General features: G+C 39.8%; 1 protein-coding gene across 1 annotated transcript; it reads left to right on the top strand.

The window, feature by feature from the left end:
• Nucleotides 1-2,306: 2,306 nt before the first annotated feature.
• Nucleotides 2,307-21,745, top strand: cbln1 (cerebellin 1 precursor). The gene is made up of 3 exons (XM_041939614.1): nt 2,307-2,564; nt 4,007-4,126; nt 21,548-21,745. The coding sequence occupies exons 1-3, from the start codon at nt 2,307-2,309 to the stop codon at nt 21,743-21,745; spliced, it is 576 nt and encodes a 191-aa protein (XP_041795548.1).
• Nucleotides 21,746-23,231: the final 1,486 nt, after the last annotated feature.

The following is a 23,231-nucleotide window of genomic DNA, read 5'->3' as shown; positions in this document are numbered from 1 at the left end:
AAGGTCTGACGACGACTCCGCCAGCAGCGGTGCTGAGCAGCCGCCAGACAACTCTAACAAACTCAAAAAACAGTGAACATGGATGGAAAACAAGAGCAAGGACACTCACACAAGTCACACTCTCAGAAGCAGTTTGAGAGAGAGAGGCACAGAGAGTAGATGTGGCTTGTCTCTGCAACCTGCATCTCAGAAAAGCCATTTTGGCCAATCACTATCAGCTTATGTCAGAGGCTGAAGGAAACCCCTGGGAGAGAGAAATCTGCAGGAATGACAGGGGAGGGGGGTCCGGGGAGAAGAATCCATGAGAGAACGGTCTCATGAAGAAAGAGAGGGAGGAGAGAGTGATGGAGCAAAGGGGGGAGAGATGGAAGCATGTTCATGTAGAACAAGAAAGTGAGGCGAAAAAAAAGAAAAACAACAGGGAGAAATTGAAAAAAATACAAAAGCATGAGAAAAAAGAATGAAGAAGAGAAAAAAGAAAAAAGTGGCAGGAAATAAAAGGAGGATCAGTGGAGGTGCAAGTGGAAAAAAAGGCTTTCAGAATGTGTGCTGAAGTTGTTGTGTGTTTTTTTTTTGTATTGTACCATATGTATTTAATCCTTCTCCAATGACTTTGTTGAAGGGGTGCACTCGACTCACATGAAGCTGATGAATCTGCCAGAGTCTTTGTGTCAATGGGGTGTACAACTGTGAAAACAGTTGCGTAATATCCATTGTGGCTCTGCAGGGAGCTTTCTTAACTCAGAGAAAATAACTCAAGTTACATCACTTGAATAAACTTGTAATGGGCTTTACAAATGTTCAATCGAAAGCCTTGAAAATACATGTGTGTAACTGGAAAGGCACAGGTGTTAAAGCTACTAAGAGATGCTATCAGGTTGCATTATGAGAAGTGTAGGATATACCATTTTTGGAACTTCACCCATGGGACTCAAAGTGAAGATATCTTGTCCTCTGCTACATCAAATTTGATGTCTTTTAGTGGAATACTGAACAACTGTCATGATGGTATGTCTCTTCTTGTTTGGTTTCCAGTGGTCCTCACTTGATGCACTTTTTGCATTGTCTCACCTTCCCCTGGTATCTTTTACAGCTGTTACAAAAAATGCCTAAACTTTCCAGAAATTCTGGCATGTTATAATCATTGTGTTCATTTGCAGCTTTGATTAAATCACTTTGCAAACGTTTAGATTTTACTTAGCTTCAGGAGGTATTTACACATCCTGGAGCCTAACAACTCTGCTCTTGGGCAGTCTTCAATGAGATCATGATGATGATGACTAGAAACACAACATACAGTAAATGTGGACTGTGCATGTGTGTGCTCATCTTACATGGCTCCTCCATCATCACAACTGCTGCTGCTTTATGTGCTTCAGCTGTAAACTGCTGAGAAGACAATGTGTGTGTGAGGTGAGCAGGAGAGGAAAAGGAAAGAGGGATGAAGAGAGGGTAAAAGAATACAGTACAAAATTAGATAGATAGATAGATAGATAGATAGATAGATAGATAGATGGGGAGAGAAATGAAGAGAGTGGGAAGGAGAGAGTCTCTCTGTGTGTGTGTGTGTGTGTGTGTGTGTGTGTGTGTGTGTGTGAAAGAGAGAGAAAGCGGTGGGGCCGTGAGGGAGGCGGTCGTCACGCAGTGATTGGAAAATATCGAAGACGCGCACGCGCTAATCCGGAGATGGGTCTCCGTTATCGCGGGGAGGGAGGGGTCTGTGGAGAAAAAAAGAAAGAGGAGTCGGACCGGGGCGGGAGCATCTTGCGCTCGCTCGCCGCGTCCCTTCCTCTCGAGCCTTTTGTGTTTGAAACTCTCATATCTCACTTATCAATAATTCAAGCGTGCGAGAGAGCGCAGACGGAGCTCCCCCCCCCCCCGCGCGCTATGAGTCCTGCTGCCTCGTCACTCGTCCAGGGCCCCTTCGCACCGTGCGCGGCTCCCGCTTATTGTGTTTCCAAGTGACTGAGAAGCTGATGAGAAGTGAGAAAAGGGAAAAAGAACAGGTGAAAAGTGGCGACTGGCTACAGAGATACTGGGGTAATAAAAAGTCATTTTCGGAAAGGAGGGAAGCCTAAAAATAAATCGTCTGGTTTCCCTTCCAGGAGACTCCGCGAGGGAGAAAGTGTTTGCTGTAGGCTGATTATATCCAAGAAAACGGAGAGGCATCTAGTTTTAAGACACGCTTTATTAAGGTTTCATCGGGGGGACACCTGGAATCTCTCGCTACCTTACTTTTTAAAGGGGGGTAGACCCGCGGTTTAAGGCGTGAAGACGACGGAAGAAGTTCGCCATTCTGCTCCGGTATGTTGGCGTTTTGCCTGCTCAGTGCAGTGTGGCTGGCGGCGATCCCGGGACGCGCTCAGAACGAGACGGAACCAATCGTCCTTGAGGGGAAATGCCTCGTGGTGTGCGACTCCAACCCGACCTCGGACCCCACTGGCACGGCACTCGGGATCTCGGTGCGCTCCGGCAGCGCCAAGGTGGCGTTCTCCGCTGTCCGGAACACCAACCACGAGCCCTCTGAGATGAGCAACCGGACCATGGTCATCTACTTCGACCGGGTAGGAGGGAAAATCTCTAAAAAGCTGTTCTTTTCTAGTGTAAATTAATAATAGTATTCAAAGAGGCAAAGTAAGTTGACAGTTGTTTTAGTTAGTCGTGTTGTCAATTTTACGCCTGTTTCATTTTAAAGATCAGATCGGTGCATATATGAAGTTTCAAATGGTGGGGGTCTGTGTGTTTCATGTGTGGCGTCCATTCGGCTAATGAGACAGTTGCCAGATAACCTGTGGAGGGCAGACAGCTTGAACTGTCAATGGACTGAAGAGTAAAATGTCATGTATTTTACAGAAATTTCACACTAAAACAGGTCGTTATTTTCTGCGCCATCAACCCCCCAGAGAAATGTATCGTGTGGTCTTCCTTGCGCATCTTCAAAAAAAAAAAAAAAAAAAAAAAAACCACCAAACACTGGAAATGGTACATGTAATAAAGGCCGAACTCCGTGCAGGGGCGTGCTGTCTGCAGACACTCTTCAGGCTGTGGATGTAGGATGTAGGTAGGGTGTAGGCTTCAGTGGCGGGACGAACGCGCTGCTGCAGGTCTCTGTCCTCTGTTGATGGTCTCCTGGACAGCAGAGAGCGGTTCCACTCGTCATGAGTGAAAGTGGAGCCCAAATGAATCTCGGTGACGATTCTTTTTATACTGTGGATAACACATTTCCTAAGTAGTCAGGTAAGTAGCTTATTACCTGGATGGCAAGCCTTTTGAATATTGCAACTTTTTTTTTTTTAACAATATGGGATATGGGAACTGACATCCCGCCAAATAATTCAGTAACGGCAGGTCGCAAGGGCGATGTCCTACCCGCCTGCCGTTAAAGGTTAATTCTCCCTCAAACTGCCGTTCAATTACGCGCCATAGTTCGCCCCCACCCATAAAACCAGACATTTGGCTGCAGAAATGCACGATTGAAAAATTCATTTGGAAGACGGATTCGGTTCCTCTTTCATTTCATATAAAGTTTGGAAGTTCTGACACGGAAAAGAGCCTTGATAAAGGCACGGAGTTATTCCACGACATCAGTGATTCCGACTCTGTGGTCCGGGGCCAGAGGGGCCTTTAGAGTCCTCTATCAAAAAACAAACAAACAAACAGAAATACATAAAAAAAATACATAAAAATACAACTTTTTTGAACAGAAATGTAACGTAATGACATTTGGACTTGGTTTCAGCCTCTCTTGTGAAATTAGACAACTCAGTATAAAATAAACAATGATAAAATTATGTGGCTTATGCATCTGTTTGGAGCATTTGAGATTTTCTGCTTTTCAGATGTTGGCTGTGCCTTTGGTTGCTGTTTGTCAGGATGTCCTCATAATAAATGTTTTATGCACCCATGTGATCTCGCAGTGACTTCTGAGCGTAATGCTGTGACAGACAGGATAAAGCAATTTTATCAATGAATCTTCTTTCTTTCTTTCTTTCTTTCTTTCTTTCAGGTCCTAGTAAACGTTGGGAGGAATTTTGACGAGGAAAGAAGTAACTTCATTGCGCCGCGCAAAGGGATTTACAGTTTTAACTTCCACGTAGTGAAAGTCTACAATCGCCAGACTATACAGGTAGTCCGTTTTCGTGTGTGTGTCTTTAATGTGCATTTGTGTGTGTTTTATGTTTGCTTGTGGGTCTGCACGTGCGGATCATACCGCGCGCCCTCATGCTGTTTTTCCCTTATAAAAGTTGAAGATCTAAATGATTTTTTAGATGTTTGAGATGCCATTCCGGGGAGACAACGGCGGAATGAAATGACAAATGAAAGCTAGTCGCCCGCCACCCATAATCATAATTAATCAATACGTGCACAGAGGACAGAGCCAAATGAAGCGCGTGCAGCCGGCAGGGGCACGGGGGGCTGTGGTGAGCGCGAGAGGGGCACGCCGCCCCAGCTGTTTCTCGTTCAGCACCGTGGACAGCGACGCTTGTCTGTCTTTTTCATGAAGAGAGGCAGCGGGCTGACGAAGACTTTTGATTATTTCGAAGATTAAAACACTAAGTGCGCTTTGAAGAGAGCAAACAGAGATGGGCATTTTTAATTTTCTGTTACACACAAACACTCATACACACACTCACATGGGTTTATGTAGAAATAACATGTTTTCCACTTATTTGTATCTCACACGCTCTCACATACACACACACTGCCTGCAGTATGCCCCATCACAACTCTCCTTTCATCCTGCTAACAACTCGTTTTCACTATGCCTCAGATGTGGTCTCCATATTCGTTTGATGTGTCAAGTGATAGGAAGCACTTGAGCAGCCATAAACCCATTTCCATTTAACATGCACGTGATGTCGCTTTACAAGCCACACAGTGTTAATTATAATGTATCTCTTGCAAATTAAAATGTTGTGTAATTATGCTGTTGGCTCCCTGGGGCCTTGGCATTATGTTTTGCTATTTATACTTTATTATTGGAGTGTTTAATTAATAAGCATGGCAGCAGCAGTAACAACAATATCAACAACAAGCAGGGCGGACAACAGCTACATCAAGTTTGGCAAATACTTCCAGTCATCCTTGTGTGACTGACCGCAAATAGGCCGTGGATGGCAAACACTTTACTTTACTCATGGCTGTGAGGTAATTAGGTATGTCACATTTTGCAGAACACAATAGTGGTAATGCCTGTCACATCACATTAGTACTGTTATGTGTGATATGTAGTTGAATTTTCTCACAATGAAAGTACAGTATTGTTATTAGATATTGTTAGCAGTAAAAGAGTAAAAGAGAGACTAAAAAGGGGAACAGAGACATTGTCATTTTGATAATTGCCTGACTTTTACAACCAGGATCTTTAGGCTAGAGTACAGCACCTACAGGCAAAGTCCTGCGAGGTGAAATAATCTAAAGCCCTAAGCATTTTTAAATAGCATCGTTTCAGAATTGAATTTGAAGCTTTAGGCTTGAAACACTTTAGAAAAAGCTGTGTTCTGTCATGTTTCTGACATGAAACAGACAGGTGTAGGTTGTCCTGTCTCCTCCAAACATCCAGGCTGTGCTCTGCTCACCTTCAACCTCTTCCGCTCATCCTCTCATCCATCCAGCACATCTGCTGTGTTGAAAACTCCCACTGTTTGATTGCCTTAGAGGCAGCTACTGTGGTGCATGCAAGAGATGAGAGACAGCAGGGAAAGGAGAGCGGGGATGACGGGATGGGAGGGAGAAGAAAGGATGAGAGTAAATGTAAGTACATGTACCAGTAAGAGGGGGGAGGGAAAAGGATAGAGGGAATGTGTGACAGAGGGGAAGGAAGTGAGAAAGAGAAAAAAGAAGGTAAATCCAAAACAGGAATTGGAAGGAATGGATGGCAAATTGAGAACTGAAAAGTTGAGAGAATTGAAGGGAGGGACAGTCGAAAAAAGGACAAAGAAGAGAAAAGATTGTCAAATTACAGAAGAACAAAGGATGGACAGGAAGTAAAGAACAAGAGGGTTCAGGCAGGTGAAGAAAGAGCTATGAAAAAAGCCAGACACCATGAGTAACCATTGATCAGTGGATGATGAGTAGATAGGGTACAAAGGGAAGAATAAACAGTTTATTCCATCTCTCATCAGTCCTTACCTTGCAGGAACCTAGTTTATTTATGTATGAGGGTGACAGAAGTGATATGGGAGTCAAAAAGCCATGACAAACCTATCTCTGTTTGGTTTTGCAGAACAATTAAATCCAAGTATTGCAAATGAAATACAGTATATCCTCTGATCTAAAGAGAACCCCACCACGACTGTCAAAATGCCATCCATCAGTTGTATCTATACTTCTACTAATGAACAGCTTACTTGCTACTTACATTATGTAAGAAAAATACTATACACATATCAAACATTTCCTGTTGTTACAGGTTTTCATTTCATGTGCCACTTTCCTCTCTCTGAAACAAATGAATTCCATCACCCTAAGTGAACATCTTGTACCTGTGGCTTGGAGCTGAGAGCTTGCAGATCAGACAGACAAACAGATAAGATATCAGTACTCAATATTGTGAGGTGCTGTTTGAATAGATGGGTGGGCTTTTAAACCGAGTTTCTTTTCACTGTTTGCTGAAGACCATTGTGCTGTATATTGGAACTAATTTGAGGTATTAGACAGGGGTTAACATGGCTTCTGTTAGACTACTGCACAGCAATCAGCCTTTCAGTTAAGTTGATGTTGGAATTGCTTTAAAAATGACCTTGGACAGAGCATTGGATCTGAATTTCAGAAAGATAACTGAAAGAAATAAGCTTTTTCTGGCCAGGAGATGTAAAGCATGTAATTTAATATTAAAGTGCGGTTTATTGTGATTTTACACTGTGACCATTCAGAAATGGGGCCTCATGAGGCCTCTGGTCACAGCAGCTCTGTATTGTACGTGAAAGCTACACAAAGAGCGCACCTAAAATGCTTCATGCTGTATTTGTATTAAGCCTTTCATTTTCCTATAAAGAGAAAAAAAGCTTGATGCATTGTTTCAAGCTGTTGATAGCACACTACCCTGATGATAAAAGATTTTACCTTTTACACACTGCTGTTTGGGCGATAAAAACACATTTTACATTTTAAGTCAGAGTTACTGCATATGTCTGCAACAAAGGAGAATCATTTTAACTCTTTCAATCCCAGCATGGTTGTACTTTTGTTTCCAATTCACGCATTTTTACGTACGTAGTAAAAAGATTGTTAGTATATCAAAATGGTCCAATGCAATTTCAGTTTATGATAATTATGTCCTGCTGGAATCCAAATGTGTGTTTGCATCAGTTTTGTTATTAATCATGTTAGTAACAATGTTAACAGTTTTCCATTGTTATAGTTATTGTTATTAAGTATGTTGATAACAAAACTACCTGGTTCTGATTCAACTAGTTATACATACAGTACACATACTAGCCGTAAACAGGGGACAGAAATCATCATAGCATTTCAAAGCAGGACTTAGAATAGACTTATCAATGTGTGGGTGGGAGGATATTTTGAACAGGGCAAGTGAGAAACCATAGTCAGTGATTTTATTTGAAGGCAAGATATCCACAGTTGCTATTGTAGTTTGTGATTAGCTTCCCAGAGAGTTTTGCTTCCCAGTAGTAATCATTCTGAGAGAAAAATTACAGCTCGTAAAGTATTAATAAATGGAACACAAACCATTGTTTATGTTGGATGTGTTTTTCACAGCATACAAACGACATAAAGACCCAAAATGTTATTATTAATATTATAGACTCGGTAGGTGGATGTCTATTTGAACACAAAGAGACTGCAAGAATATTTGCAGTGTATTTGCAAACTTTTTTGACAATATAATGATATTATTTATATAATCTATAATGAATGCTGTGTGACTGTTATATGAGCCTGTTTTCTCATTAAAATGGTTATAATGCTTTCATAAATTGAAATGCCCTACAAGCACCAGTTCAAAAAAAATGTTGGCAAATTCTATTTTAAAAACACTTTTTAAACATTGATACATGTATAGAACCACTGGGATGAAACTTAGCAAAAGCCACATCCCCTCTAGACATCCTTAGATATCATCAAACAGTTTATTTAATATAGACCAATTCACTATGCAGCTTTCCACTACAGCCAGCCGACTTAGAGACACTGGCTAAACAAAAAATGTCAACCCTCTGTGTAGAAGACACACATTTTTAAACACATCATAAAAGTATAAAAGCTAACAAAACATCTGTATTTTTGCCCAGTCAAACAGAAGATCTCAGAAAGAACTCTTAATCTCCTGTTTTAGCTTGAATACACCCAGTTAACAAATTGAATAGATGCATTCAAACCGAGTCATCACATCGCCATCCTCCGCCCCTACTGCCCGCACTAATGTTCCCTTACCTGTCACAGCTCTGTCAGATCGTGGCATGTCATTCTGTCTACACGGACACATTTGAGCCGTGGTAATACCTGGGGACTGAGCAGAATTCATAGAAGTGTAGTTACATTAGTTATAGTACATAAGTCTCGTCAGCGCATGTGTAAAGGCTCACCTCTCACTTACGTGACCTGCAGCATCCTGTTCACCAGCCTACATGAAAAGAAATAAATGTGACTCCAGTCTTACCTTTACTGGTGGGCAAGATGTGGTGGTTCAGAGCCATTTGAACTACTATCTTAGTTCAGCAAAGCTTCAGCAGATGCAGTGGAGAATGAAGAAGGAGGTAAATTGCCCCAAATACTAGAAATGAATTAATACAATAAACTGCTAGTAGTTGTCCCACCATAACAATAAGGGTGAGGAAAAAATTTAATGTTGCCCTGTAGTGTAAGAGCTATGTGAAATTTGTTTGGCAGGCTGTGTCAATGCTGCAGGGGGCAGACAGCAGCTTGCAATTTCTAGTTGTTCGTGGAGCTAGAGGCCACGAGTAGGATTGAGCAGGTTTGTCAGAGTGCTGTGGGATGACTTGACCCTTGGTTTGAGGTGCCAGTTTTTTCATGAAATATAATGAAGTGTTAAACAAAGACAGTACTTTGCTCAGCATTATTTCACAATTATTTATTTAATTATTTGATTCATTTATCCTTTGCTGCAAGATAATAATATGATGCATATATTTTGTACATTTTATCTCTGCTTTCTTGTTGCATCAAATAATTAATTCCTGGTATTAAAAATCATGGGACCATGTGTTGTCCGAGGAAAGATCAGATTTTTTGGGGGGTGTGGATGAAAGAATTCCTGAATTTACCCTGGAGGAAGGCAAACAATTATGAATGAAAACTATTGACTGGAACCAGGATCAATTGATGAAGTATATTAAAGTGACTGTCCACATATAAATCATGTGGACTGATTAAAAAGTGGATTTAATGTTACGTTACTTTAAACAGTGTTGATCAGGAAATGGGTTTGAGATGAAGGGTAGGAAGGGTATGAGATGACAGTGAGATCCTGTAAACGAGTCTCATTTTACAAAGTGAGAGTTATTTTTTATGGTCTGTAGATTAACTAAAAGAGCTCCGTCATTCATACAGAAACGTGAGTATTAGTCTTCAAGCTTTATTTGACTACCACAGTAATACTCATATCGTATCTGAGACCAATAGCACTTCACAAATACAATTTGAAAAGTGAGAATGTAAGAAATACTAAGCTGTGTCACTACATTCCCAGTGTTTGAGGGAAGTGAGTGGACAGCAGTGCGTTGATGTGCACATGAAGAAGTGTGAACAAAATGAGCAGCATGAGTTGTGCTGTGACAAAGAAAAATAGAAATACACTACTCTTCTTCTACTGGCTTAGACAATATTCATCTTATACAGTGGAGATGCAGGGAAATGAAAGGCAAGTGAAAACCGCATAAATAAGCACCTTATCTGTCCCTTAGTTCTCCTGCCTTTGAAATGGTGGAAGGAGAAAGCAGCAGGAAAAGACAGGATAATGGAGTTGGTTTGTCTGCAACTGACCAGAGGTACAATATGAAAGGAAAAAAAAAAAAAACAGTTACACGCAGAATAGACTGATGAGTTTGTTTACTTGACTTGTAAAAATGAAATCATTAAAAAAAACCCACAAGGTGAATGACTAACATCTTATTAATTTAGAGAAAATTTTGAGGTGAATCCTTCTGCTCTTTTGCCCTCACATGTCATGGAAGCTGTCAGGCCTCACACAGAAAATGTATTTTAGTTGCTTAATTAAAATAACAAACAACGCTGCTATACATGTCATTTTTAGCCATATTAGCAGCATGTCTCTAGGGATGGCTGTGTTGATTGGTCTGACTGAAATATCTCAACAACCACTGGATGGACTGTATTGTATAGTTCGCTGATAACAGAGATGAACCCTCCCATCGTTTTTACAGTTTCTGTCATTGTTTGGGTGAAGATTATGTCATCTGCATGCATGCATGCACACACACACACATAAACAGAAAGAGTCTGCACGCCAGATGCTTGGTTTCATTTTTATCCAATCAACCTATGCTCAGTCTCCTTCTGTTTGGCAGAACATTACTCAAAGTTGTCCTGGTTTGTGCTCATGTGTGAAAGAGAGGAGGTGTGATAAAAAGCATTCTTTGAATAATCAGTTTTTAAATTGAACAGTTTTATTACAAAGATGCAACAAAACTGAATCATTAGGACTGTAGACATAGTCCAAAAAAAGAACATTGACATTTCTAGTCAACTGCATTTTAGGCCCAAAGCAATGTTTAACTTAGTCACTTTTCTCTGCACTCTTCAATAATTACATAAATGTGAATATTTCACTGGTTGTAAAGGTCAGAGGAAGTCTCATTTGAGTCTATTTTTGTAATAAAAGTAAAAACAGTGCTGACATCAAGCTTGTGTATTAATAGGCATGTGCCTTAAAGGATGTACATGAACTGTGTAAAGCATTAAGAAGTCTTTCATTTGGTTAGTCACACAAATCATTCCTGTCCATATATGTGTTTAGCTGACAGCTTGCAGTCTATAGCCGGGTTGTTGTTTAGAAGCACTTTCATCTGATTGTTTTTTGATTTAAGGTTCCTTGTGGTGCCTTTTTCACAAGTTGGTGATAGGTGACAATAGCTGACAGTTAACTGTCTGGATTTCAGGGACTAGGGAACATGGGTTTTAATTGTTCAGCCTGCCCAATTATAGTAATGATGGGCAAAGTACCGGGCATTTCAACAATGGCAGATGTTCGAAAAAAAATTGCTTCATCTCAGCCCAGAATTTCCAAACCTGTTCACATAACATTGCATGCCTGCATCATCCTCAGGTTTTGTTAATTCAAATACATGGGTGGAGATATAATATAACTGCAGTCCATTTGTCATTTGTCTGTATGGGTGGAGTGGTTGCTGTTCTTTTTTTTTAGCAGACAGTTATGTGCTAGTGTTTAAGTAACCGAATATTGTTTAAGACAAACACATTGATGGTCTAACAGCTATGAAACTAAAAAGCAAGGTATTAAAACTGTTAAAAAAAATACTATGTGCTTCAAGTCAACCCCCAAAATAAGAGCAATGCCCGCATCAAAGGCTACATTTAGCAAGAGGCAAACAAATGCTCAATATATGCAAAAACGGCATGTGTGTGTGTGTGTGTGTGCATATGTGTGTGTGTGTGTGCATGTGTGTGTGCGTGTGTGTCTTCAAGAGCTATGAAATTTGTTTGGCCTTCTGAGTTGAAGGTGAGGAAAAACGCATGTCTTTCTTGAATTTCATCTCATGATGCTTTCTCGTTGCATCAAATAATTGATTCCCCCAGGTTTTTTTTTTTTTTTTTTTGGTGTATTCCATATAAAAGGTAATAAAAATCATGGGACCATCTGCTTTTGTTGAAGTTCTCAACTGACTTATCTCAATTCATTTTTCTAGACGTTTTGACCTTTGGCAGATAATTCAGAGTTAAGTGTTTAGCCTTTCAGTGAAGAACATACAGTATATTTGATGGGCAAAGGCTTTGCCCAGGGCTTTCCTCAACTTAATGATGTGGTTCCTTGAGGCAATATTGATATTTTGCAATCTGACTTTTGACAGACATATCTATTTTTCTGTCTTGGTCTATAATGTAAATAGTTCAGTAAACGTCTAACCGTGACTCTGGTTCCTGTCTCTTTGACATTTAAGCTTGTTTTTTTAATTACTCAGCGTTTGGAGCATTTCAAGGGAAGCAGCCTGCTTCAAAACACTCCAAAATTACTACAGTTTATATTAACACGTATCCTGCTCAGTAACATCTAGTGCTGTGTTTATACAGGAACAAAACAAATATTCTTTCTAACTTTATGCTACACATGCGATCTTTTCATAGCCATTTTTTACAGAGAAGAATTGGATTAGATAAGGTACCTCACTGAATTAGATTTCAAGCAATCCAACCAACTGAGACCTTTGTATACACACAATAAATCCCTGATGACCAGTGCAAGTGAGGAAAAGGCCAAGGAACAGCAAATTCACATTGGATTCACTTTCTACAAAAAGCTAATATTCTAAAGCGTGATTGCTGATGGACACTCTTAATGCCACTATTATATGCCATTAGTATTCAGAAACTTGGAATGATGCAATTGCAATATATATTTTTTCCTCTAAGTTGTCAACACTGATGCTGATAAATATTTTGTATCTTTTATTAATACAAGAATGAACCCTCCCTGAAGTTGTCATCCACATGTCTTCTGGGTTAAGGAACAGGTCTGCAAGATTCATGGTGAATAATACAGGAATGCTGAGCACCAATGGTGGTAAGGGAGGGGGACCTAAGCAAGTCTATTAATTTATGAGAGAGATACATAAGAAAGGAGAGCTAAATGTACATCAATTTACATATTTAATTATATGTAAAAGCAAAGTATAAAGTTTTGTTTCAACATGCCATCTTTAGATGCAGGAACAACAAATCCCAAAACTAAGTCAATGCAGACCATGCCCACAACTCAATGCTTGTCAACTGGTGATCCGCAATTTAAAAAAAAATGTGCACATCTAATATTACTCACCAGTGGAAGAAGCCAGGCCCATCCATAGAATGATCAGACATTAGCTTACCAACCCCAGGTAACGAGCCAGAAAGTCCATAATTCATAGTTAACCTATTTTAAGGAGTCAGATTATTCACCAGACTCTCTACTCCATGGACCTACCATATGACCATTTGGCTCCCAAGCTCCCTGGACCTGAAAGCAATGCACTGGCCTGACTACAACACTAAGGCTATCTGCTAAACACAAGGGGCTTACCTTGGTCTGTTATTGCATTGAGTCTTGAACTCAAATGGTATTTTTTGTTTGCTTTCTGGGATTCTGAAGAGGAGTTTTTAATATGCTAATTAAGCCAAAGCAAATCAGATTTTTCTTTTTCATTTCAAAGTCTGGCCCTCAAAGTGTCTGCTTATAAATATTCGGGCAGATAGTGGAGGACCCCTGCCATACCTCGAGTTATAAATAGGCTACAAATATCATGAAGTGCAACGTTTTCCATATTGAAATAAATTCTCTATTGATCCATACATTGCAAGACGTTGCATGTACAGTGTAGCTGGAGATCATTCACAGCGATCCTGTCCCCAGATAAATGTGGTCTTAATACGTCCTTTTTTACTATCATTGATACTGTTGTCATGGCAACTGCTGGAAAGTGTTTGTTTTTGACGTTTGACGTTTTTCAAAGACTATTTGAAATTGATGGCTGTTGTTTCTTAATCTCAAATATATGTCGTTGATGTTGATATTGTTATGCTTAGATGGTGTGTTTAAAATGTACATGTTTAATCAGAAAATTGATCACAGCTTGTAGCTAAAGGAATGTTAAGATGCCAAAACACACAGGCCACCCTGTATTCCTCAACAACAGGGAAGAGAAAGTAGGTGTTCCTTTAATGTAAGGATGGACGCTGACATGTTATTTTACTTCTTTCATTTGCTGCCCGTATACCGTAGGTGTACCTATACATAATGGTTTATACAATATATACTGTCTATGTGTATATCAGAGGTTGTAACAAGATTCCCATTATGGCAAGTAAACCTCTTCTAATTCTCTCATTTTTTATAAAGGATGATCTTTTGTTTTGGTATTCTTCAGCAACTGAAAAGGTTAAGCTTTTAAACATAGAATCATTAAACTTGTATTAAACTTGACATACGTACATACGAAAACTAGAATAAATAAAAATAAAAGATTAGAACCAGAGATCTAGAGGGAGGAGTGGTGATGTGCACTTCTGACATCAGACGTCTGACACTGGAAACTGCCCCCCTCTGTACACAAGACTAAAAAGCAAGAGGACACAACATTTTCTTTAGTTTGCACCTCATCTGCTCTTCATTTCAGTCTTGTGGCTTCAAAGCTTTTCAGCCTTATCCCAGGCAAGCAGGTGGTCCTTTTGTCCAGAGACTGACTTAGTTCAACAGTGCAGGGATCAGCTGAATCCCGAGCCACATTAAGCGTACTGAAGACATCAACTGAACTTGAAAGAAAGAAACCTTCTTTGAGGAATCTGCTCCAGTCTGATCGATGATGTCATTTCTAACTTGATCAGAATTAGGAAAGTCAGCACTGTGATGATTCTGTCAAAGCTGCCACCGCGTCTCCTGCACACCCAGGGTGTGTTTAGAAGAGGTTATAATCCTGCTGCCTGTTGAGAGACATGGTCAGACTCATCATGTGATATCCATGATGGCTGAAAAACCCTGAGAGCTCCAGGAGGCTCCAGACAAGAGAAGAGACACCAAGCTGAATAGGAATACTTTAAAGAAGATTCAATTCAATTCAATCAATATAGTTTGGATATCTAATTGCTTCAGATAGTTTGTTTTGGCTTCCCATCCCTCTCAGCTGCTAAACGGTGCCTTTAGCCTCATTTCAGGGTTTATTTTGAGATATCATGCTTGATCTGGTCTGATGATCCTCAGTCCCAAATATTGTATGTTGCTGCATTTGCGACTTCAGTCATCCAATCCCTTATTTATTAATCGTTCATTGGTGTCTTTATTGTATTTATTCATGGTAGCATTTAACCTATTAATGGTCACATTTCTTTGTTCATTCATTTGTATGCTTAGTAGTAGTTATTATATTATATATATGTTATAATACAAATCATATGTCATTGTGTGTAGTTCATAGTTTTTAGTTGTTTAATTAGTATTAATAAATCTTTTATTTAAAAACAGCCTGGTTATGTGAGTTTTTGTGTATGAAGTATTACAGTGACTGTACACGAGTCAAGAACTGACTGTTCAGATTTAGGCAAAATTAATTAGTTGGCTATTTCTCCCTTTTAAAGGGTGGCGGTGAATTTAATGCAAGATAATTTCTGTTATTTAATATAAATACTGACTATTTCTGATAGCCAGAAGAGCATGTAAATCCACGTATAGTTCCATACACATCACGACTTAGCTTCACATTGAAAACACACCTTTTTATTATTCAAATAAGTCAGTTTGAAATAGGCCTAAAACATAAGACACATGCATCCTTTTCAACATTCTTGTTAGAAGCCGTTCTTCTTACCAGTTACGTACCTGTGAGTGGTTTCTTTGGTGCCTGTCCAGTGTTTTCAAAATGAGCTCTAGAGGTCCGCTCATAATTTTCTGAGACTTTGTGCTAATAAGAAATCAGATGCACTGAGGTTAAAAATAAATGGCTGTCAGACTCTGCTGGCAGAGGCAAAAAAGCTGCAGCAATCACTGTGGCACTGATGGAGGTTAAGAAGACTAGAGGAAGAAACACTGATTTGTTTTCTACAATGGTTTTATAAGATAGAGTGCTTAAAAGGTAATATTTATCTGGAAACAATGACGAGTGGAGTTTCCTTTTAATAACCTATTACTCCTTACCTATGTACTTAGCAATGCTGTTACATAATAGTTATACTAGGTGTGAATCCCCTTGGATTTTCTTTATTCTCATTGCAGAGATAATTTCAAATTTCTATTTTTACAGGAAGTCATGCTGCTGTAGAGCGAAGATTTTGCTTTAGACAGACACACTGCTTACAAACATCCTTTTAATATATTGAGAATAACCATATTTCAGTATAAATTTCATCCCAAAAAAAAAAAAAAAAACAAAACTTTAGTTTCCACCTTATAACTGTTGGCAGCAGGATTTTGGTAATTAACCATCATTACCAGATGTACACTGTTCCACAGCATTCATTAAGAATTAGCACCATTATAATTCTTGTGTATAAATTTGCTTTATTGATCAGTACTTGCCAGCAGTCCTGTAACTCAAACATATTGTTTCAGGAGCTCTGTTCATTTGCCGCAGTATGCTAATGCTGATGATGATGAATACAGATCCATGCAACACGTTCTGCATGTTTTTCCGCAATAAATACGTTATTACATTAAGGAGGTGGTAAGCCTTTATTGTGAAACAACAAGAGATACTGGTGATAATTTCAATGGGTTTTGTTTCTAGACTTTCACTATCTGTACAGACAGAGTGTGTTTGTACAATGTTGCAGGATTTGTAGGAAGGCCTACATGTCATTTTGACATGGGTGTCTGTAGGGAATAAGACTATACTGTATAGAGCCAATCATGTACCCTGTCATTCATCCACTAATGTCAGTTTCTTTTCCCAAGGATTATTTGTAGTGGTTTGCTTTTTTACTGTGTACCAATTTCCTGAATGAATTACCCTGGAGTAACTTCAGAAAGTCACACTGTGGGAAACTTGGCCATTTTAAAGACAGGGGGTGTCACAGGCCCTAGATGGCTGTACCATTATGTCCGTTCTGTATCCATCACCACATCTAGAGAGACGGTACAAAAAAGAAAGAGAGGTGACAGGAGAGAGATCCATGAAGGCAAAGCAAAAGAAAATCTAGAGATGAAAGAAGAGAAGAAGAAATGAGACAAAGAGGAAAAAGAAAATAAGATGTGGAGAAAGATGTCATGTCAAGATAGTCAACTGGACAGGAATTGATGATGCAATAACAGGATGTCATCATGTCGTCGGCATAAAGTGCTGCACTGAGACGTTAGACAGCTTCTATTTACATATCTAACCTCCTGCCATTTCACCCCTGTACCTCTTTTTATGTATCCTCTTTCTGTCTCTCTCTCTCTCTCTCCATTACTCAGTCAGTTAATTGGTGCTTATGCATTACTGAAAGCAGATCGATTGAAGCCTGACACAATGTGCAGCCGTATTATCGTGCTTTTATATTTATGGATGGTAATTGTAAGAGTGCAGTTGACAATGTGTGTGTGTGTGTGTGTGTGTGTGTGTGTGTGTGTGTGTGTGTGTTGGGGGAGGCGGGGTGGGGGATGGACACAACCAACATATTTATTCTTTACAGGTGTGTGTGTGTGTGTGTGTGTGTGGTGACCACAGTCTGATCCTTCCAAAGCCACTGTCACAGCTTTATTAGAGCTATACATCACTGGCACACACCACACGCTGACCCAGTGTGGCTCTGTGTTTGTGTGTCTGTGTGTGTTTGGGTAGGTGGGTGTCTGAGAGAGAGAGTGAGGGAGAAAGAGAGAGATTTGAGTCCCTTTCAGAATTCAAAAAACTATTTCCTGTAAATGCTCTGCCAATTTTACATTTTGATGTCATGTTTGAAATTTTCCTTCAAAGTCACTTTGGCAATTTCCTTCATTGCTTAGATATGAGATACAGACTCTAATGAGGAGATACAAAGCTATAAATGCTGTGTTTTTATCACAGTGATCATTGTAATGTAGCAGGAGTTTGGTATGATGCCTATGATGCCTCTGTGGACCAAATATGAAAAGACAGCTACGAGGACTGTTGCAGTGAACAATTCTCTATATAAATCTATATATAATACCTAAAGTCCTGACTTGCTTCACACATGCTAAAAGCCAAAAATCACAAGGGCAGATGTGTCTGTTAGATGAGCCCAGAAAAGCAGCAGATTTTAGATCTGATTGGCACTTAAATAAGAGAGACAACAAAGGAACCTGTTTAAGTAATTGAGTGAAAGAGAGATTGTGTGTGCTTGTGTGTGTGAGAGTGTGTTCTGTGTGTATGGAGGAAAATGATATGTGGGTTTGGGGAAGGTGTGAGTCCCAGATGAGTGACTTGGCTGAATGGTTGGATAGTTGAGAGGCTGCTTTTTGTCTGCATGATTTCTGTGTGTACTTGTGTGTGTGTGAGGGTAACAGAGTGATGTAGTGGGGTAGCGCTGGCTTTCTTTGTCTGTCATCTCTGCCTCTGTTTGAAAGCATTACATGCACACTGGACAGGAACCATGTCTCCCCCTCCACCCCGGTCTTCCTCTCTCCCTTGTTTCATCCTGTGTTCTCTCCCTTTTCATTGACTTTCTGATATTATCTGCCATCGTTTGCCCACACTCAGCCATCTGTGCTAGTGATCTGGAGGTTAATGAGGCTAACATGAATCCTTTGTAGAGAGGTGCGACCCTCTCTCCATACAACGTTGTTTTGACATTTTCGGTGGGGGAGGTAGCATTTGAAAATTTTAGACTGGACTCCTTGAAGTCTTTCTGCTTCATATGTTGCAAGAAAAAGGTGAATGTAACTTATTTTACATTCATGTTTGAATCTGTTTTTGCTTAATAGCTACTATAGCTATTTAGTAGTCATCAAGCATCACTAAAGAATTTACTGAAATTAAACAGAGAATTGTTTCATTTCTGTTTCCCCAGAGCACATCATTTGGCCTCATCTCGCTCACTGAATAAAGATTCTCATAAACAGGGTAATGTTTGTAATCAATCAAAATAGATCCTAATGAAGCCTACACTAATTATTGCACTTACATTAAACTCTGCTGCTGTGAACTAGACATGTGGTGGTATTACTGGTCTTAATGGTATCATTATCAGATGAATTATCAAAGGACATATTGTTTACATCCAAAAAAATGTCAATATTGTGCATCCCTGCAATATACATGAGGGGATGAACCAAAATGTTGCTGAAATTTACTGTGCGACTGTGTCATTAATTAGCATGTTCAGTGAAGATGTTCCTTCAGTCTAGTTCCTGAAATTTACTATAAAGCCGCTACAAGTAAAGTTTGAAACTTGGATCACAACAGGGAGAAATTGCTTGAGGAGGTGAGTTACTTTCCCCACAGTACAGGATGTTTTCAGCAGGAGCCAAGTTCAGGTCAGACAACAAACATAATGTTCACACTTCTCATACGAACTGATGCCTCCTTGGCCTCATATTGGTCCCAAATGGCTACTGTACATAAACTACATAGTGTACATAAATATGTAGGAATATTTATTCAATTTGTTGCAGCCTTAACTAGCTAAATTTTCAACGTTGTGAAAGATCAGATTTACCATGACCTGTGCTGTGTTTCCATTCTGATCATTTAAAAAAGAGTTTAAGTATAGTCTGAGTGTTTTCATCAAATTCACAGGCAGGCTGTTCAGAGCAACACACACACACACACACACACACACGCAGGCGCACACACACAGTCTGAGTTGCTATGTTCATTTTGCTATTAAGAGAAGTGCCTGGCCAAGAGAGCTCTACACTTTGACAGGCTCTCCATCTGCTGTACGCACACGCACACACACACACACACACACACACACACACACACACACACACACACACACACACACTTATCCTCTCTCTCTCCTGACCACCAGGTAGAATGAGGTGGATAAGTGTATAATTATGAGAGGTTTATGACTTTGCTTCATCGGTTAGCAACAGATTTACAGTTACTTACTTCCAGGGTGTATAGAAATATTTTGATGTGTTTAGAGCTCAGATTTAAATTTCCCTTAGATGATGAATCTTGAAAACCCTGTCTGCTATGTAAATAATATAAATGACAAATAGATTACTAGCATATAATAGGTATGTTTTGTGAATGCACTGCTCCTGGAAACTATTTAGATCAGAGTTGGCTTGTTGTTGTCTTTTATATAACGGTAAAAACACAACACCACACTAAAAAGAAGGGACAAAGAGTGTTCACAGTCATCTTGTTTTGAGGCAGCTCTCTGAGTTAAGGCATAGTTTCAGGGTTCGTAATGGTTGTATCTTTGCAGAGAGGATAGCAGTTGTTTGCTGTGCCATCACTGATGGTAAAACAAATTGCATAAATGCCCCATAAGCCTTTGTTTAAATAGGAGACAGTGGAGGGATTACAGGAGGTAGACACAATATTATGAACACCTACACTGTCTAATGCAATCCATCCATCCATACAAGCAATCCCAAACTAGAGGCCGTAGAAATTACAATGACATCAAAGTAGGAAGTCAGGTGACATCATTATGAAGCCTTATTATAAAAGTCTGTACAGGGAGGAGGTCATTGTGGATGGATTTGCCAGCAAAACATCAGATCAGATTTTTTTTTAGCATGACCACAGTCATTCCTTAACGTTAACCCAAGTGTTTATTATTGGAGCCATTACAATGAAGATGCCCTAACCTTAACAAAGTACAGTAGTCATCCCAACCCAAACCGCGCTGTTGTGTGCCCAAACCTAACCAAACCTTAACCACAGCATTGTCACATCATATAACAAATAACATTTATGATTTCGGAACAGTGATTTGCAACTCAGAGGGGACAGACACATGATGTTGTCCTGCTGATGGGGGCATCAGATCAGAAAGTGCTTCTATGTGCCGTTCCAGAGGGTGTGGACAAATAACATTTTTTGTCGTTTAATTTGGAGGACTTGTTGCAGATATTTTTACTAGTTTCATCAAACATCTTCCTGCATGTAGTGTGTATGCATATGTGTACGACAGTTTGATGGAATTTGGGACACTTTTGAACATTTTAGCCTCTGTGTGTATTCTTTTTAAGACATATTTGTGCAGTAGAACACAAACCCTGTTTTTTGTTTTTTTGTTTTTTTTATATGAAGGTACAGTGAGTTTGCCTGTAGGAGGGCTGTAATCTCACAGGTTTTATAAAGTGTGAGCCTGCATAAACAAACATTTCCCCAAAATTCATTTCAGTCTGTTTTAGTGCTGCATCAGTGCCGGGATTAACTTGAAACCATTTCTTAGTAAAGCATACAGGGGAAACAAATCTGCTGTTGCTCAAAAGAGAAATGATGAAAGCCGTTGTCCTTTGTGCATGCTGGCTTTCTTGGGAAGGGAGGGGAGGTATCACTGACACCTACTTTTCTTCGTAAGAAGACATTATTCCCCATTGAAACATTTGTTGAATCAGACACAGTGTGTCTTTGGGTGTGTGAATGTCTAAGTCATTGTAAAATCTTCTAAATGTAGTAATTGAAAAAAAATCCATTGATAATGGGCTGACTGCACAGCACAAATATGCTGTAAATATTCAAATGTAGATACCACATGCATTTCTGCAAATATTTCACCGTGAAACTGTGAGGATTTTTAAAATCTTGCAGCTCACCTAGGAAGTCTGAGGTTGTGACTCTCTGAATCCACATGAAAGCGTCATCATGACATTGAATATTTTGGGTTTGTGTCATACCAAATGTCCCTGCATTTCCATGCTTGTTTGGGAGTGTCAGTTTCTTTTTTTTTTCCTTTTTCATTCTGTAAACTGTCTATCCTCTTCTGTGTTATCCAGGTGAGTCTGATGCATAATGGCTGGCCGGTGATTTCAGCATTTGCCGGTGACCAGGATGTGACGCGCGAGGCTGCCAGTAATGGTGTTCTGATCCAGATGGAGAAGGGAGACCGGGCCTACCTCAAACTGGAGAGAGGAAACCTAATGGGAGGATGGAAATACTCCACCTTCTCTGGCTTCCTGGTGTTCCCTATGTAGAGGAAGAGGAAGAGGAGCAGCAGGGGGTGGAAAGAAGGAGGAGAAGCTGGTGGAGGATGGAAAGTGGGATCGATGATGAAGAAAAGGCAGATGGAGGAAGAAGAGGTGCATGGGAAAGAGAAAAAGATGTGAATAAGATTGAAAAGAAGAAAAAGAGGGCATGTGACAGCAGACTGTTTGGGACGCTGCAGATGGACGAGGAAGGATGAGAGATATTAGAGAGATGTAAGAACATGACACAGAACGTTTATATGCGGGTAAAATGAGAAAATTATAAAGCCAGTACATCAAAATGTATGGCAAGCTTCTTCACTTCCCTTCCTCCTTTCATCCATCCTTTCATCCATCCTTTCCTCTCTGTTTTTCTGTGGCTTGACTGCAAGTTTTTGGACAGCCAAAACTTTTTTTATTCTCTGCTGAAAGAGGCAATTGATCATTGACATCTACCAGTGTTCTAAAGCCCATTATCGGCTTTCCTACCCATCTCTCCTCTCTGTTACTTGAAGCCCAACCGCACAACTCTGCTCTTTCCCCCACACCACAGTCATCCTTTTCTTATTCTTTGTCTTCAGATCAGTTGACCTCATTTCTTACAACTAGCTAACGATAAAGACACGCTCACCAGCATCACATTGACGGTCAACCCCAGCTTCTGGCTATGATTGACAGCAACAAAGCTGACTTACAAATGGAAAGGTCACACAACAGCTGACACAACAAATCAATCATATGACTTGTGCAAATAACCCATAAAATATAAACCAAATAATATACTGTTACAAATGTCTCCTTGAGTTTTTAGATTACCAGTTTGCAACAGCGAATACAATTGGAAAGGAAGATAATGCTGCCTAAAATATGTTTTTTACAACATAATAAGCAAAACATTTATCAGCGCTTTGACCATGTCACAAAATGTTGATGTGGTGGACTTGGTAGCAAACAAGTCCTTGTTGCTTATTTACTCATCCCACAGTTAAAGAACAACATCAGCATCAATTGAGAGCTGAGTTTCCATCCACTGGATTAATGTAAGTACAAAATTCACCTTTGCTCTCAAACAGCTCCGGAAGGAAATATTTAACTCTCTAGCTACTAAATGCTTCGCCGTGTTCAGCAGCTAGTCGCTAATTGCGTCTGTTTACCATTTGGTGCTGAACAGGTATGGTACAGTGGGTTATATGCTTTATCGCTGCAGCTGAACAGTACAGTTGTGGACAGACAGCTAAACAATGAGCTGAAACCCTCTATGAAGCTCCACAAACCAGAGTGGAGCAGCAGATTCAGGTTCAATGTTGGTTTTTCATTAAAAAACAAGCCCTTCCACGTTGTCACATTGTTTTCACTTTGGCATTTGATTTTGAAATTACAGTACATTATAGCTACAAATGTATATTATAGTCGCTTTAAATATTGGTGAAGTCAAATGGAACTTGAAGAACGAGTCACAATGCTCATTTTATTAACTTTTAACTGAAACTACAAG

The sequence above is a fragment of the Chelmon rostratus genome, chromosome 6, assembly GCF_017976325.1.
Source record: "Chelmon rostratus isolate fCheRos1 chromosome 6, fCheRos1.pri, whole genome shotgun sequence".
Taxonomy (NCBI): Eukaryota; Metazoa; Chordata; class Actinopteri; order Chaetodontiformes; family Chaetodontidae; genus Chelmon; species Chelmon rostratus.
Note: the sequence above shows the minus strand (reverse complement) of the source record. Positions and strands in the feature narration are given on the sequence as shown.